This window comes from Amia ocellicauda, chromosome 5 (assembly GCF_036373705.1).
Source record: "Amia ocellicauda isolate fAmiCal2 chromosome 5, fAmiCal2.hap1, whole genome shotgun sequence".
Taxonomy (NCBI): domain Eukaryota; kingdom Metazoa; phylum Chordata; class Actinopteri; order Amiiformes; family Amiidae; genus Amia; species Amia ocellicauda.
In genome coordinates this window covers 44,065,265-44,084,090 of record NC_089854.1, presented here as the reverse complement: position 1 = coordinate 44,084,090, position 18,826 = coordinate 44,065,265, and the positions used below count along the sequence as shown (strand labels likewise).

Here is an 18,826-nt window from a genome sequence, read left to right as displayed (position 1 = left end):
GACAGAAGGGTGAAAGCAAAGCATTTCACATTTGTGGAAATATCTGCAACAGTGTTGGAAAGAACTTTTCAAACAATATTTGATTTCCGTTGTAGAAAGAATGCCACAAGTGTGTTCGACTGTAATATCTGCAAAAGGTGGCTACTTTGATGAGTAAAACATTTAGATTACATTTTGTTAAACAAAATGATTCCATGATTTTTTTTTATCTCCAATTGTTTATTTATTGTATGCTTTAATTTCAGATTACATTGAGACATGTTCTAAAACTTTTGACCTGTAGTGTATATTTCACAATAAAAATATTTTTCCCCTCAGCAGTGTCGATTATACTATGTAGATAAGTGGAAAAAATCCTAATTTAAATTCATGAAACTCAGGCACTGACACAACAAAAAAAGTTCAAGGGGGTGTAGAGTTTCTGTAGTCATTGTATTTTGTTTATTTATTTATTTATTTATTTATTTATTTATTTATTTATTTATTTATTAGCAGACGCCCTTGTCCAGGGTGACTTACAAAACTTATATGCCTAATATTTTATGGAATATACTATAAAGTACTCTTGGAGTTGATCATGCTGCTGATTGTGGCCTATAGAAGGTTGTCCCATTCCTCTTCAATGGCTGTGCAAAGTTGCTGGACATTGATGGGAACTGGAACACACTGTTTTACACATAGATCCAGAGCACCCTGGTTATGTTGTAATGAACAACTGGAAACCAACTGTTTAGGACGTTTTTATTATCAATGTTACCATTGCCAGAACATGGTGCAGTGTGGTTGAGACAGTGGTAGGTGAGGGTCAATGTCTTGAACTGAATGTGTGCCGGTATCGGGAGCCAGTGGAGGGAGTGGAGCAGTGGAGTAGCATGTGTGAATCGGGGCAGAAAGAATATCAGATGAGCCGCAGAGTTCTGGATGAGCTGGAGTGGGCGGGTAGTAGTTGCAGGCAGGCCGGCCAGGAGGGAGTTGCAGTAGTCCAGGCGGGAGAGGACCAGTGACTGGATGAGCATCTGAGTCGAGTAGTCGGTGAGGAAGGGACGGATTCGGCGTATGTTGCTCAGGAAGAATCTACAGGTGTGTCTCTATTCATGCTGTTTAATCAGCTTCTTGATATGCCACACCTGTCAGGTGGATGGATTATCTTGGCAAAGGAGAAATACTCATTGTAATGTAAATAAATGTGTGCACAAAATCTGAAAGAAATTAGTTTTTTGTGCGTATGGAACATTTCTGAGATCTTGTATTTTAGCTCATGAAACATGGGACCAACACTTCACATGTTGCGTTTATATTTTTGTTTACTGTATGAAAATGAGCACAGAGAAGACTTATCTCATGTCAAAACACCTTGTGTATTGACCATAAGCAGAGCTTTGTGTGCTATAGAGAAGCGGGGCTTTCAGATCCAATTTCCCAAAGATAGGTTTACACTTGAGAATTTCCATCTGTGTTCCTGCCTTTCTAACATCTGTTTACATACCACTTGTCTTTTTTACATTGCCTGAAACTTCTCTGTGCCTGTCAACGTGACATGGCTTCAAAAGTCTCCTTGAGCATTGCTGTGCAAGCTAAGTAGCCACTTACAAATCATGTTGCTTGGTATTCTCGCCTTCCCTTTGATTTCTGTATCTCAGAAATGTCTTGTTTCCACAGCAATGTGAGATACAGTTATGCAGTTGACCTCCCCTTGTCTTTTTTTTTTTTACATTGTGCTGTACTCCTTCACCTAGATGTCAGCTAAGAGTAATACTGAGAAAATGTACTTTTAATTGGACTGTTTATTTTTTTCTCATTGCTGAAAATGCTGCAGCCTGCATCATATACATTTATTATACTTGCTTCAGAACCCCAAATATATTTATTGAAACTTGGATTAACAGGCAAATTTGTGGTAAACAATGAGATTTCTGACTAACACAAAACCAAGTGGGCGGATTCTTGGAAAAGGGAGTATATCTTAGGGCTTGCATGACTCATTAGCCAGAACTGTGAAGTCTCTGTGGAAACTGCAGTGACACTGAAAAGGAATCAAAACTGGGTTTGACAAGAAGATTAGGATCGCGAACAACAAATGAGAGAAACGTCCCCAAATGTTCTTCTCAGTTGTCATTTGTTACTATTTAAGTTTTGCAGATTTTTCCATGACCATGTGCAGGAAGCATCCCTGGAAAAGCAGTTAATATTACAATAAGTTAATTATGTATTTAGAGTTTGGAAAGAAGTCTAATCCTGCCATGCAAAAAAATGAACAAAGGGAGCATAAGATGCACGCCATTGACTTCTCAAGGGGAAATTCAGACTCTTCCATCAGTGGCTGTAAATTACTCCAGTGCCTAATCCCCTTTATGTTAATGCAACACCTATGATTTGCACTGACATTACTTTGCTACAAATATATTTACCATGCTAACATTGTTGCATTCCTCAAATGCAAAGAGAAGTAAACAGGTGCAGCTGACACATGTGGTTCTTAATTGTTGCTAAAATATTGGTAAATCAACTGACATTTTGCCAGTTGGCAGTTTCTAGTGCAGCAGATAAATTGGACTCAAGCTCATCCCAGAGGTGTTCTATGGGACTGCTGTCAGGACTTCTTATTGCTTGTAGCTAACCATGTTGGGAGAATGTACAGGCCCTTAGCATAAAGTGTTATCAGTGCTGGCAGAACACTGTTGTCCCAACAATTACAAAACATATTGGCAGTCATATAAACAACCTCTGGTGGAATTTGATATCATTGGACAAATATTTGTTCTCATTATATAGAGTGCGTATGTAATGTATTAGTAGATATTTTTTATTGTTAAGGTGGTTTCCATGCCTCAATGTATATCCCAGACAACTATAATTTTATTACATGAAAGATTATGGACACAATCACAGCAATGCCAATATGAAAGCAGTTATACAAAATTGGATTGCTCATTAAAGACATTATTGAAGTCAGCACAAAGATTGTACAAAGAGCAGCACTGTCAGGCTCCTTTGCAGATGAAATCAATTACAGCTTTCTTGTAAAAACAAGACACTTAAATGATTTCCAGACCCAGAAATGGATTCCCTGGTGAGTTTATTTATTTTTTAAACTTCAAATCTTACTTTTTGCTTTATTTTTTTGTAATCTGACCAATGTTATTTTCATAGGGGTTTGATCAAACTGAGATAGTATAATTTGAATAATTAAGGTTTAGGTGAAATTCAGAGACTATTAGACTATTATGATTAATACATAATGGATCATTTAAAACACCCAATCACAGTTTTGCTTTTTCGGTGTGAATGTGTAGAAACAGATTTCATGTTTATTTTTTCACACACAAGTACAATTTGCTAAATGCTATTCATTACTTTGCATAAGGCCTCCAAATCAATGCATTTTAGTTATAATGGAATGGTTTTCCTTGTTGAGGAACAACTTCAAACATTTGGAGGCAGTGCTGTGCACAGACATTTTGGGGGGCAGGGGCTCAAGCCAAAAATAGGGCACCCTGTCCGTGGTGATGAGGCTGACGAAATGCGGTCCGGGTGGGTGGGTGCGGGGTAAGCTGTCGAAATGCAGTCCGGGGACGGGATGGGACGCTGTTGAAGTGTGTTGCCGGGGGGGGCGGGGAGCTGTTGTTGAAACTCAGTTTGGGACTCAGGTGGCTATATTTTGCATTTGAACCCTAGAAGATCTTCAAAACATTACAGAAATGCTATGATATTTCGTAGCCTTTGTCTTTTCATGGAGGGGATATCGACTCTCAAAATAGAAAACCATCACAGCGGCCCAAACTGATGCACCTCTGAGGTATCTGGGAACTACAGTGACAGTAACGCCTGGATTTAGATGTAGTTTAGCGTTTCATGGACTTTACTTTTGTGTTGTTTATTTGCAGTACTTTTTAGCCTGCTGTAAAATACCATGTTTCAGATCCCTAGTCCGTTGCTGTGCATTGTGTTTGTTTACACTTGTTGTCGTGTGAGTACAATTGGCTGATACTGCCCTCATTATCCTGCTCTATCCCACAACCATCAAATGGGACTCACTGTTGTCTCCTAAACAGGCCTCCTGATGTCAATAGCATTATTTGCCTGAAAACGTGCCCAGTCTTTGTAGTAGAGAATGATTTATTTTCTTTTTGGAACGTTGCCTGCAGGCTGATGCAAGCTGTTGAAAAGAAGTGCAGAGTTTGCTTGTCCATCTAAAACGTCCACTTAGCATTTCACAGTTTATCCAATTTTAGTGTGGCCAAGTGTGGGGTGCCAGGAAAAACGTCCTAGTCAGAGCACCAGCTGGAAAACGCTGGTAAAAGCATGCAAGTTATCAAGTCAAAAGTATTCAGACACCTCCGTAGACAAGCATTACCCAGCATGCCATTCAGTGAATGTATATAGCAGGGTCTCCAACCCTGGTCCTGGAGAGCCCCTATCCAGCAGGTTTTAGAGGTCACCCTTCTATTGCCAATTTATAAAGACCTGGAAGTATTTCAGTCTGATCAGTGAAGCTTTGGTTTGGTAAAATTCAGTAATTTAGAAACCATTGAAGCAATTATCAAAATACCTGCAGCCTCTCTGAGCAAGAGCTCCCTTGGTTGATTTGCTTAATTGATTAATAACTCACATGTGTTCCTAGTATTTAGAAATTGGTGATTTAGGGTGACCTATAAGATAAAGTGGATTGGCGCTCTCCAGGACCAGGGTTGGAGACCCCTGGAATATAGAATAGGGCTGTTCTGGAGGGCCGAGGCGTCTGCTGGTTTTTGTTCCAACAGTAGCTCTCAATTATTAAATGAATGTATTTTCTCAAGCAAACTTATTTAAGTTTTACAGGTGATAATTAAAAATATGTTGATAACTCCAAATACTGTACCCACAGCACATTTTCAGAGTGTGGAGAGAATTGTTAAATTAATGTAATCATTTAAGAGCCGGAATAAACACACCCCTGGTATAGAAGCAGGTGTACTGCTTAAGCTTTAGTTATCTGTGACACTCTCAGTGTACCAATATGTACAAAAAACTCTAGACAGCATTTTAAATCCCACATCATCAGCAGTTATGTGAACAAGAGGTCAGTGCAAGGTCTTCCAAGGTCAATAAGACTGGTAGCTTTTCAGAAATATTAGAAGAAAAAGTGTCCCGGGACAGTTCCCTGAAACATTTGCATAGCAGATAGAGCTGTGGGGTTTTAGGGGGACTATCTCTCACTGACAGTACTGCAGGCTCACTGGGGCCTGGCACACCGCAGCCGTCACAGTGAAGAAAAAAAGAATAATATTTGTGCCCCACATATCCCTGTCAGGACTAGACCAACTGTGGGCCAACATAGCACCACTTTGAACCTGCAATGTCTGTTTATTATGCTTTTCTTTCTCTTTCACTTTGCCTGGTCCTTGTGCATGATGCCTGTATATTTATTTCACTTCCCAAATAAACTGTTGCCCCAGCAACTTCATTATTGTGTCAATTTCTGTAAAAACTGTCATTGTAGGCAATGTGACTATCAGTTTGCAGTAAAGTTAATTACTTTTTCAGCACAGAAAAAGTGATTGCATTTGAAGCCACTTGCAGCGTGGTGTAGTAAACGTTCTTAGGGCATGACCTCTGTATGTAAGCCAAGCACAGTCTCAGATGTTATATGAAATTGGCCATAGGCTAGAAATGCTGGTAATGAAAGCAGTCTGTATACACTATGAGTCAAAAGGTCATAAAAACCTACATATCCCATGTATAAATACCTTATGTTTATTTATCAGGCAGAATGAACCTCCCGGCCAGCTTGCCTAGCTGAAAGGAGACACACTGAGTTGACGTCACACTATTGCATTCACTTCCTGACCAATATTTTTGGCATGGTTTTAAAGTGTGGATGGTTATCTATTCAAGCAGGGAATTACTTTAGCAGGACTGAGAAGTAGAGTGAGGGCAAATGTAAATAAATGCAAGAAATTATAATACTACTGTGGCTTTACCTCCAGTCCGTCTGTGCTAGTCAAAAGGTTCCCAATCCTTTTACCTGTAGTGTACACCCTTGCTGTCCCAAAATGCTTCATCACTGTTAAGTTTAATCCTAAATGTCTAATGTTGTTTCAGCTGGCTGGGCTACCACAGTACCCTACAGAGGTGGAAATGCAGGGGAGTGATGCAGGAGATGGCAATGGGGCACTGCTGGAACAAGTGGAGAAACTGACCGAGCAGGCTGCCTCTCTGGAAACTCAGGTGAGACTCAATTATCAGTGTGGAGATGTTGGTTAACACAGTGGGAAAGGACCTACTAGAACGAGAGATTGAGAGAAAGAGAGAGAGAGAGAGAGAGAGCTGGAAGAGGGACAAAAAAATGAAATTGCTTAATTCATATGCTTTGGCCAGCTTCCTCAGTCATTACCTTTGAGTCCTCCTACGCCCTTCCTCACAAAGAGAAGGCTTGGCATTTTCATTAAAGCTGCAAAGGTCATGCATGTGTCTGTAGATCTGGAAGGAAAAATTGAAAGGTAAGTCTTTTTTTTGGTTAGTTTTTCTTGATGCAGAATTAAACGGGACTGATGTAATTCCACTACCACAACACACAGCACTAATAAATGTCTGCCCATATTTGTGCCGCTGGAATAAAAAGAAAATGTGCCGAATGGCTGGACTGTCAGAGATACAATTGTTCTTTTCCATCAAGGACACCGTATACCTCGTTTTTACTGCTCAGCAGTCTGAGCCACATGGAGGGGGTGGAAAATGAACCTCTCAAGGTCACATAATGAGTTGCTGGACTTTGATTTAAAACAATGATTGCCTGTCTCAGACTATAATGTCCAGTCCCTAGGTCATGCTAAAGGTAATAATTCTCTCTTTCCCCCCCATCATTTTTGAAATTCCCCCGATAAAAAAATAAAATCAGGGAGATAAAAGAAAACCACAGTGATGAACACATACAAGTCCATACAAATTTACCTGTAATGCAAGTACAAACCATTGGGCACAAGGTCTACAAATCACAGCATGAGAACAGTTATCTTTGCATACAAAGATGCCACTTTCATACAATGGGCAGCATTTTACTCCTCCGGAAGCAGTGGGTTTTATTTTGCAGAAACACTTTTCTCTCAAGCTGTACACTGTTTGGTGAAGTTTATATGCACAATATGGTTTTAACATTAGGGCAGAATACAAAAACAATACGAGAAAGACAATCTATTTAGTATTTTTGTTCCCCGAGCTGATAATACAAGCATTGTTAAGGAGCTTTTGCTTTTACATTCACTCCATTGTTATTACTACATGCAAAGCGGAAACTGTGTGTGGATTTCTTGATGATCATTTCTGTTGCTGTTTTCCTCTTCTGCTGAAGCAGACAAATAGCAGAGGTCTAAAACACGGAAGCGCTTGTAATAGAAAATAAGATTAAAGACACTGGATTATTGGAAATGAGATCAGTGAGGGTAGGATTAGGAGGGATGGTGAGTGAGGGGGTAATAAGAGCACAAGGGAGAGATCTGTGAAGCGTATGTGCTGCTGCGATGTCAGTCTTGTTTAATCTCCTCACCCCCTCTCTCCCCTCGGCTATGTCAACCTGCATGTCTTGTCACCCTCATAGAGGCAGATGCTTTTATGTATCTTTTGTGCTCAAGTGCTGTCCGGCAGCTTCCTCTTTTAGAAAGACAAGGCCCAGCAGGATCTCTGCTTCATAAGAGAGAGCCAGCTAATCAGAGGTCCTGACATGCCCACAGGGAGAGAGAAAAAAGAGTCTCTTTATGCTTTCTTTCTTTTTTGTAATGATCCTAATTGGTTCCATTTAGGATGAAGTATATGTGTGTGTTTTGCGATAATTACACCAAATGAATCATAGTGCCAAACGAGTTAATGCTAAGAGATGTCCAACTATGTTAAAAATGAATACATACAAGTTTCCTTCGTTAAATCGGAGTTCAGCCATCACGTTAATTTTGGAAAGAAAAAAAAACTAAAAATGAATCCAGCTTTAAATCATGGCTATTCCTCTCTGGCAGTAGTGTTACGGCAAAAGAAGGATGAAAGAGAGGTAAGTCTTAATGATCCCTCCAACACATTTATTTCACAGAACGAGCAGAGCATAAATAGAAGTCTCTCCACAGAATGAGTGTTAGAAGATAAACGTCCAATTACGGCACTTGCTTTATGCCAAAATGTGTTCCGCAAAATATGCATTGTTGGTGGTTGCTATGGCATCAAACCATAGTGCTGGTGATGTCATGAAGTGGTAAATCCATGCCAAAATGGCTTTGAAGCTAAGAGATGCTTAATAATAAGTGCTGCTGTTTATTCATGAAGATGATGCTTGCCTGCATCTCTAATAAAGTTGTCTTCAGCAGTCTTCGGGTGAGTACACAATTAGGCTGCTTGGTCAATGGGTTCATTCTATGTAGAGATAAAAACCTAGGCTCATTATTAGGATCTACAAAGGCTTGGATTTGCAGTGCTGCAATTGCTATCAAGGACGCCCTATTTTAAATTTAAAATTACAGGCTATCACAACAGACTGGTTATATTTGTTCAGGGTATTGTCTCTTTTTGTGACACACATCTATCAACATCTTTTCATTAAATTGATCTAAGTTAACCCCACACAAACATATTATTATTATCATTATTCCAGTTTGCTGTTTAAAATTCTTAATTCTGAGGTGTGTTGTAATGCAACAAATGTTTTATGGCAACTTTCCCTTGGTTAACTGGTAGACGCTTCTGGCATATAGAAACCTGCCATTAAGTTTGGAATTACCAATAGGCCAATAGGTCACAGTTTCCATTTAAAGCAGGCCTTGATCTAAGAAAATAAGTAATTAAAATAAATTCATTCATGAATTAACCATAGCAAGTCTTGGTTCTTTTTTAAAACTGAATTGGCTTTCAGTGGCTCTTTAAGTGACTTTGTTTTTCCTGATTTTTGCACACAAACAACGCAAGGCTAACTACCGAACAGTTTTGAGTATGCGGTACGTTTGCTGTAACTCAGGATGGCCTGTTCCAGCAGCAAATAGGATTAATAAAATAGCATTGTGTGTAACAGGATTAGCCAGGCCTCCATTCACTTGTAAAGGCGAAGCAGCAAAGATGTTTAGGCCGCACTGCACGAAACAAGCGGAGAGTGCCATCCGGAAGCACCTCTTTGATTCCTGATACATGTTTAAGATAAGATTAAAGATTTACTTCTACATCCATCTGTTTGAATGGGATGCTCAGTAGGGTTTATCACCAGGAGCAGCTGGTTTGTTCTTATTTGATAACACTCCCACCCCCACCCCATACCAGCCTGAGGAGTGCATGGGAGTAAACAAAATTAATTGCTCAGCAAAATGTAAAGCCTAACAAGCTTTTGAACCTAAAGTAGAATAATCATAGGTGGGGTTTTTCTGTCTTTGTTTTGATTTTATTTAAATAATGAAGCTGTTCATTTGAAACTGCATCATATATTACCAAATCAAAACAAGTTTAAATAACATCCAATTTAAAACTGGAGGGTCACTCCTAAATCTAGCATTTTTGTTACATGTTCTTGTTTCTGACATTTACAGAACTACCAAGTCACACTGTGGCAGCTGACACAATTGTTATTGATTAGATACTTTACCCTATACAGCAGAGGTCATTAGCTGAAAGGCAATTAGTTGACATATATTCTTAAATGCGGGATCGGATTTGAGGGTAGTCTGCTTCAGCTGAGAATAATATGGAGGCTTGTTTTTCAACTGAGGCCAGGAAAACAATAAGTAATTAATTGAGGAAAGGTCACCATCACTGAAACTTCAGCTTTCTTTTCACAACATTGAAGACACTGTCCTGCCATTTGGTAATTTGAGTGTTGCAGGTTATGTGGGGAGGAGGGTAGAATGGCCAATTCAGATGCTTAGTTATACTATTTGCTGGCATTTATCCTATGAGTAAGATACACTGTCTTAAGGGCTGCTATGCAAGCCTAATGTTGGGTCAGGAAAGACTGGTTTTGCCTTTTATGAAAAAAGACACAGCTCAGAAGGGTTTGGGACGAAGCCTACAGTATATATATATGAAAATAAAAAAGTCATCACCACATCACATGTGATCCTAAGAGAGATGTCAAGAAAACATTCCAGCCCAAGCTATATCTTTACAACACTAACATCCACAGACACACCCCACCTCAACAACCCCCACCTCCATTTCCCCTCTGTACATGACACTTTTCTGCATAATATATTTATGATATGAGCAAAGTATCAAGCAGACGCCTATCTACCCATCTTATTCTTGAAATGGTTACAGCTGACTTGTTTGGAATGGCTTCTGAATAATCCCGCTGATTAGATTTAGTTTCATATCAGACTTTTGCTTTGGGAGTGCATTGGTTGGAGATGAGAGTGTTGTGTTTGATGGTTATGTTGTGGTTGGTCTTGATTGGCTAAAATAGACCAGTTTAGCTAAGTCTCCATAAAGCGATTCAGCTGTAAATACTGATGCTGGATTTTTCATGATTACTGAGCCCTAGTTGAAAAGGCATTGGTTGTATATGTTGGAATGCAATGGAAACTACAACTGCAGAATTCAGAATGACAGAAATATGTTTATCAATCAACCAATGAAAAGGCAGTTATCAAAAAGATGACAAAATGTATATAATCCATCACAATATGTCCAGTCTATGAGGAAAAGGCTTGTGGGGGGCTTCCATTTAGATCCAATTAGTGTGTCTTTTGAATGATTCTATTATGTTAACCTCCTGTGGCTATACGATTTGACACATAGTATTTACACAAAGAAGCACTTTTTTCCATTAGATTTTAAGATACAATGCACTATATTACAAATCCTTAATGCATATAACCATCATGCACATGATGTGTTGTTCAGGAAGACAGGTAAAAAATGGAATTCGTATGCAAGAATAAAACACTGCAGCAATGATATATTCCTACTCAACCCTAATGTGTTTATCTGTCAATATTCATGGAATACAATTAGCTAAAAATGTGGATGTCGAAGACCTGCTTTTTCATAGGCTTCTCTTTTGTCAAGACGTGATCTTCATCATGATGGTAACAAGTCTGTGTTGAGGTCAATCATGAAGCTGAACAACTCAGAGCAGAACTGAGACATCTTCTTCTTCTTCTTCTTCTTCTTCTTCTTCTTCTTCTTCTTCTTCTTCTTCTTCTTCTTCTTCTTCTTCGTGACTCAGTTTGCCTGGAAGGGAGATAACGATTAGGCCTTAGACCCCCATAGATTTATTTTCTCCTCTGGGAGATTTAGCTTTTCTCTCCTCCGTGCCTAATGGTTTATCTATTGTAATAAAAGTATACGTTGACTAATACACAATGATCTTTAAAAGCACTCTTGAGGAATTTCCTTTGCAAAGGGGTGCTTATATCAAATAAAAATGGATTGGTTGATGGATGGATTGATTCTGCTTCTTCTTCCATAAATGCTTTCTGGCCTTTAATGAGCTTTCTTCTCTCTCTGTTCGAGGCACAGCTCTTCTGTGCTGAGGCCAGTAACAGAGGGCTCATTGAGAGTTTGGACCAGCAGAGGCAGAGAGACCGGCAGAGAATCCATACCCTGGAGGCCAGACTACAGGTCAGTGTCTGTCAGTTCCCCAGTAATTAGAGCAATGCCGCAGCCACAGCCTGCTTTGAAGAGAACTGCAACCAGCTGCACAAGGAGCCCTGGCATCTCTACTCCAGATATGTACAGAAGTAATAATATATGCGATTGTCCTCCTCCGAATGAGTTCGTGGGACACGGACAATGGAGGCATTCAGGGGCTAGCGGGTGAAGTTGAATTTGCCCCTGGTATTTTCACACAGTCTGTGCCCTGTCTGTGCACTTGGTTGTCCCTTTGTTGTAAGTATTTTTTTTTTTGGGGGGTGAGCGCTTGCCTCCAGGGATCAGTAGAGAAACTTAATGTAAAAATTGGGTGATTGTAAATATCAGGCACAGACTGATGCTGTAAAACCACATCAGTATAGATCCAAGGTCTTGATTTTGCGTCACAAATGCAAACTCACTTCTAATTTCACATTGTTAATGCATACCTTACCCTCTACTCTTGCACTGATGTCTTTTTCTAGAGCTGTTCTCCACAAATTGAGCTGGGCTTGTGTTTATGCTTATTGTGTAATGCTCTGAAACTTCAGCTATGTATAATATTGTGACACCAGGTTTGCGGATTCATTTCAGAGAGAGTGACCTGCATTTTCTCACATAATTTGCTCAGTTAGTGTATAGCCTCAAAAACCCAGAAAACCCCAAAACCCTAATGTCATGGGTAGCTGGTTTGTTTTAGCAAAAGATAATTGTTTTCATTCCCAGCATGCATTTCATCACAAGTTTAGGCCTCCTTTTCAGCTACAAAATGTGAATGCACAATATGAAGGGGGTCAGAAAAAAGCAGAACTGAATTTGAGGCGGTATAGTAATATAGTGTAACGACCTCAGGGTCAAGGATGGTGGATCCAATTGCCGGTTCACTAATTATATGGGAGAATGGCAAACAATCCAACAAGGGGAAATCCAAAAGGCAAAAAAACAAGGACAGTCCAGTGGTCTCTCGATTGGGCAAACAGGCTTAGACAGTAAGATCCAAGAGAGGTAATCGGGAATGAGTGGGCAAAGGTCAAAACACAAATATACAAAGATAGGAAAAGTAGTTACAAAGATAGGAAAAGTGCTCAGAAATGATTCTCAAAAAAATGCAAAAATTCACGAAGTACCTGAGGAACAGAGGGGAATGTTAATTGGATGATTGATCCTGGTGCTGGAGAATGTGAGAGACAGGGTTTAGTATTCAGGTGAGAAGGACCTCTGGTGGTGAACTGAAGTAGGGTGAAGTGAAGCTGTGATAGTACCCCCCTCGCCACAATCGGCCACAGCCAGACTAGAGTGTCAGAAGCGGCGGCAGGGACAGCTACAGGGCTGGAGGGCTGGAGCAGTAGGATGAGTCCAGTGAAACTCCTCGATCAGGGACGGGTCCAAGACATCAGAAGCAGGCACCCAGGAGTGTTCCTCCAGACCGTAACCCTCCCAATCAATCAAGTACTGCAGGCGGCCCTTGTGTTGATGGGAGCGTAGCAGGGACCGAACTGCATACGCAGGACCATCGTTGAGATCCAGAGAAGGAGGCGGAGAGGAAGCAGCCACGGACTGAGCAGGGGAAGGTGAGGGATCTGAGCTCACTGGTTTCAGCAGGGAGACATGTAATGAAGGCGAGATTCTGTAATGAGGGGGTAACTGCAGACGATATGTAACAGGATTGATCTGGTGGAGAATGGGAAATGGTCCGATGAAACGTGGGCTCAGTTTTCTTGACGGGAGTTTCAGCTTGATGTCCCGGGTGGATAACCAGACCATCTGTCCAGGGTGATATTGCGGTGCTGGTCGTTGGTGGTGGCCTGCCATGGCCTTTTGACGATTGATGGCTCGGCGGTTACAGACATGAGCTGCATTCCATACGGCCGTACTACGGTGGAACGAGTCATCGACTGCCGGGATGTTCCTCAGGATACAGGCGTGGTTGGTATCCCAGGACACACTGGAAGGGAGTGAGGCCCAAGGAAGAGCTGGTCAAGGAGTTTTGGGCGTAGTCTGCCATGGCAAGAATCATCTCCAATCGGTCTGAGATGTGCTGCAATATGAATGTAGGAAGTGTCATATTTCCTGATTTAAGCGTTCAGTTTGTTCGTTAAACTGGGGGTGATATCCGGAGATTAGACTGACATTTACGTTTACTGCTTTAAAAAATGCTGACCACACACGGGAGGTGAATTGAGGGCCTCGGTCAGAGACGATGTCCTTGGGTAGTCCATAGACGCGAAACACATGATGGAACAGGACCTCAGCTGTCTCAAGAGCAGTGGGGAGTCACTTCAGAGGTACAAGCCTGCATGCCTTGGAAAACCGATCTATGGCAACCAGGATGTATCCCTGAGACCTGGGGGGATTGGTAACAAAATCAATGGAAATATGGGTGGTTACACAAAAACAATATGAAATTCTAATAAATGTCTCATATACTATGTGGAACAATTATCAACGCCTTCTCTACTGGCCAGATGTTTGAGCACCAATGCAGTGGGCAAACCAGACTACTCTGAATGCTTATCACTCCACCATGCAGAAGGCAAAACATGGGAGAATTCTATCTCCTTCTTTCGAATGCAATTGTGTGAAGGAGAAGGGAGAAGCATGGAGACTAAGAGCGTTAGAACTGCTAGGCACCTTTGTGTCTCAGTTTCGTGATGTTTGGCATTTCGTATTTGTCAGCAGTGCTGCAGAGAGATCTATCAATGGGATAGTGTCTTCAGGAATAAGAGCCTGTACACCCAATGACCTTATGTGGTGTGATTGGGTATTTAAAGAAGCTGCTTTTAACAGCAATGTTTTGGCTGTTGAGAGAGGAGTGATGAAAAGGATTTATATTATTATAGTCTTTCTTTTCCTGTCCATTCACACTGAAAAACATTTAAAAAAAGGAACATACCATGCGTCACCTAGATTTGAACTCTCTTTTCGAGAAATTAAACCAAATGAGTTTGACGTCATTATTCGTGAACTGTCAAGGGAACTTCAGAAAAAAAAACTTTTGTGTTATTATTATTAAATGCTTTGTAAATATGTGTCTGAAATGTCTGGAGGAATGTGCTTGTTTTTCTACCTGGAACTTATTTGAATGCTTAAATAAAAGAAAATCAAAAACACTGGGCTTCTTCCCAGATCTGCATCATGCTTGCTGAAGTCATGCAGGCAGAGAAGATGAACAGGGCTCAGGAACACGAGCATAATGACACTTACAGGCCCAATGAATAATGAAAACTTGCTTTCGGGTGTACTGATCCGATCGCCATTCCTTTATTGCACCCATCAGAAATCATGTGTGACTGGCACTTAAGGAAGATGCACTCTGCTTCCCCCCAAACCCCCAGTGTCACATTGTAATTGCAAATATTCTTGAGAGCAATAATTAGCTAAATAATAAACATGACTGAGAACATGTGTAGGAAACAAATGCTGCCTTTGGAGAGTTCCCCACTCTTTTTTGGTGCTGTAATCCTCTACTGCTAGGGAGAGGTGACTCAGAACTTGGTGAGAGATTAAAGACATTTCATGTTTTTTAAATGAAAGCCTACGGTTCAGAGTAGAGTCTCCCCAGAGGTGAGGGTGGCACAGACTGGGAGATGACAAGGGGGAGGATGATTGCAAAAGGAAATGAAGGAAGTATGCATTAAGGAGAGGGTATGGTGTGAGGAGATGGGGGGGGGGTACAGGGGAATAATCAGCACTTTGATAACTGACATTAAAAAATAAAAAGCACATAAAATGTCACATCCAGTTCCAGCAGGAACTTGAATATTGCAAATTAAAACCGTAAATTATTGCACCACCTTTTATTACCAGTGACGATCGATTTTCAGTGAAAGGTATTCTTCGGCAAGTCTTTTGGAAGGTTTAGTATTTTAAAATAGTATTTTAGTGTGCAACATGCCCTCCAAGAAATGCAGTGATGGTATAGTTACAAACAATTGGTTGATTAGGCCTAGATTGATGACTGATTAACAAGTGGGGGGGGTGTTGGATAAACTATCTTGTGTAGACACAAGATAAAGTATAACACACCAAGATCAATATATGCACATCAAATGTCACATCAATGTATAGTTTACAATAGTTGAAAATGGCAAAGATTTTCAGAACCATATAAATCCTTTAGAACCTTGAAACTGCAGAACTCTAAGCCCAGAGAGGTCAAATTTACTTTCTGAATAAAGCAGAATCCCAAAGAAAAAATGGCAAAACTAATTAACAAGTTTAACAGCCGCTTTAATGTAAAATTATTGCACATTACAGTGCACATGGTTTTCTTGATATTCTGTTCAGAACAGTTACATTAAGACCAAATCAAAGCTTTGACCTACCTGAGAAGCCAATCAGATTTGTTGTCATTGTGTGACACACTGTCGAGTGTCAAATACCGACTTGCAGGAATCTTGGTTGTAGATCACAGAAGGGAAGTGGGGCAATGGATGTCCAGAGGGAATGGCAACAGCATAGCACATCTGCATTGCCGTTCTGAGGTCTGGATCAATGTAGCACATTGAACTGTTGAAGGCTCAAAAACCAGCAGGTTATGCCGCTGTTGGTGTCTTTGTTTCAAGACAACCAAGTGATGGGGGTATGATCAGTGATCAACATCAATAGCCGCCCCAGCAAATAATACTTTAGAAAGTCCAGTGCCCAGGCACTCTTTTTCTATTAAGGAGTATTTGGTCTCCGGGGGCAGTGGCTTATGGATGAGATACATTATGTGGTGCTCTTTGCCCTTGATCAGGGGTCTGTGGAAGTCAGGGGTCAGGCTGCTGGCAGAGGACGACTTTTAAGGTGAGGAAGGCGGCTTCAGCTTCCTCTGTCCACATCATCAGGATGTTTATCTCAGTCAGAGGATGGGGTAAGGTAGTGATGAATCAGCAATAATAGCTTGTCAACCCCAAAAAAAGGTCTAACTCAAGGATCACCGCAGTTAAATTTTTTGGGGGTTTATTAGACCTCGGTATCTGGTTCCCATGCATTTCTTCGGATTGGCTGTTAAGCTGACTTCCCACACTGAATCCAATACCGCTTGTACTCTAGGTGCAACTGCCAGTCTTCGCTATGGATGATGACATCATCGAGTTATCTGGTGGGGTCAGAGAATTATATTGATGAGTCTTTGAAATACCGTTTGAAATAAGTATCCGTGTTGTACAAAGGATTCTCATTTCAAAGGATACTTTATTAGTTGTGCAAAGGCTGGTTGAAGGTAGACGGGCTTGATTACCGTTGCTAGGGTTACATTTGCTCCCACACTCCCCAGCGTTCCTTGTTGTTTGCTGGTAGCACCTGCAGAGCGATAACAAAGGGAAAGACTGAATTAAATAGATGAACATATTTGTAAAAGGACATCACTGATCAAATGTGCTCACCTGAGATTAACCCTCTGGCTGTGATCAAGTCTGCTTCTAGTGCTGGCTGGTCAGTTCCTGGGGAGACGCATCACCTGTAGTCTTGAAAGGATGAAGAAGAGGAAGTGGTGAGAGGAGAGGAGATCTAATTAAACCAAGAGTATTGACTGTTGCTAACCTATGGTTAAATACTTGGACTTTTCCCTGGTGCTATACTAATCATTTATATTGCTGTTAATTATTATTTCTGTGCTGCTTGTATATCTTTTACTGGAGTGGGGGTGGGTTAGGAATTATTTTTAGCTTTTGTAGATGTTTTAGGTTAGCATAGGGATTCCTTTTGGTTAAATAATTTTTTTCATAATATTTAGAATAGTGAGTTTTACATTTTACAGAGTTTTGGCCAGTAATTTTATTCGATTTTAGAATTAGTTTGAGTAAATTGGATATTTTCCAATTGAGTTTTGGGCACAGATTTCTAGCTCTACGTGCCATGCCAATTTTTGTTTTTGATGGAACAAAAATAAAACGTATTGCACTTACCTGTCGTCAATCATTGGTGTCCAAGATCAGCTGAACCTGTGTAGGGAACCTATTGTAAGGGTGATTAAGGGTTTCCCCAACCGCTATAATAATCAGGGGTGGCGTAGTCAGGGCCAAGGTAGTCATTGTCACCTGTGACAGCCGCTGAAGAGGCCACAGTGTATGTCTTTTGGGGACATTCCATTGTCGTGGTAAGGGGAAGACAAGTGATAAGGCTCTCTCTCACGATCCATTTCTTCAACAGATTGATGTGGTATATCTGGGCAGGTTTTCTCCTATATGGTTGGTACACCTTGTACTTGATGTCTCTCACTTTCTCCAGGATTTTTTAGGGGCCTCTAGAGCTGGTGTATTCCATGGAAGGTATTCCATGTTGTGGGTAAGAGTACCAGAACCTGTTCACCTGGCTCAAATACACTGGGCTGGGCACTGCGGTTATATGGGCATTGTTGTGCTTGCTGTGCTTGTTGCATATTTGCCCGGACCATTGGCATTATGCATTCTATTGTATCCCTCAGGTTGCCAGGTTTCCTTGGCATTGTCCAGTATCTCTCATTGTCTTCTGCCATATAATAACTGGTAGAAGCTTGTGGTACCTCCCAAATGGCAAATAGTAAATAGGGATGTAGCCGGACCCAGTTCTTTCAATCTGGTTCCACTGTATTATTTAACATGTTCTTTAATGTTTGATTAAACCTTTGCTGTACCTTTAGATTATGGCAAAGGTCCTTCATAATTGTGGACATACATGGGTCAGTGGTCAGTGAGTATTTCCATTGTGATGCCTACTCAAGAGAAATACATGAAGAGTTCTTTAGCGATGCCTTTGGATACCATGGTTTCCAGTGGTATGGCTTCTGGTTAGCAGGTGACATAATCCATGATGACCCGGATATATTGATGTCCCCACGCTAATTTCACCAGAGGTCCAACTAAGTCCCTGGCAATGTGGTCAAATGGTGTCTTGATGATGGGCAAAGGTATGAGAGGGTTGCGATATGGGGGCTTCGGTGAATGTTTCTGATAGGTGTTGCACTGTCTTCAATATTCTTGAGAACTTCCTCCTGTAGTTTGCTTCATCTGTGACTGAGCACTGCCAGGAGATGTATCCGATCTCTCTGCACTGGCGATATCTTCTTGTGGTTTGAAAAATTGTTGTCGGGGTGGTCCTGCTGTTGTGAAGATCCAATTGTGGTACCGATGTGCCTGGACCACGGAGGTTTCTCCCAACCAACTGAGGATCTCGGCTTTCATGGTCAAATATGCTGCCACTTTTACGTCATCCATGTCTTGATAAGTCTGATGAGCTACCCCTGTCAGGAACGGCGCCAGTATGCCAGCCCAATCCACCTGCGGACAGTCCT

At 41.0% G+C, this 18,826-nt stretch overlaps 1 protein-coding gene across 1 annotated transcript in view; it reads left to right on the top strand.

Moving 5' to 3' along the window:
• The window catches only part of LOC136750357 (lamin-B2-like), a 62,874-nt gene that overhangs the window by 20,264 nt on the left and 23,784 nt on the right, over positions 1-18,826 (top strand). Inside the window, exons 7-8 of the mRNA XM_066705374.1 lie at positions 6,082-6,207; positions 11,461-11,562. Of these exons, the coding sequence (XP_066561471.1) occupies positions 6,082-6,207; positions 11,461-11,562 (228 nt within the window). The remainder of the gene's footprint in view (positions 1-6,081; positions 6,208-11,460; positions 11,563-18,826) is intronic.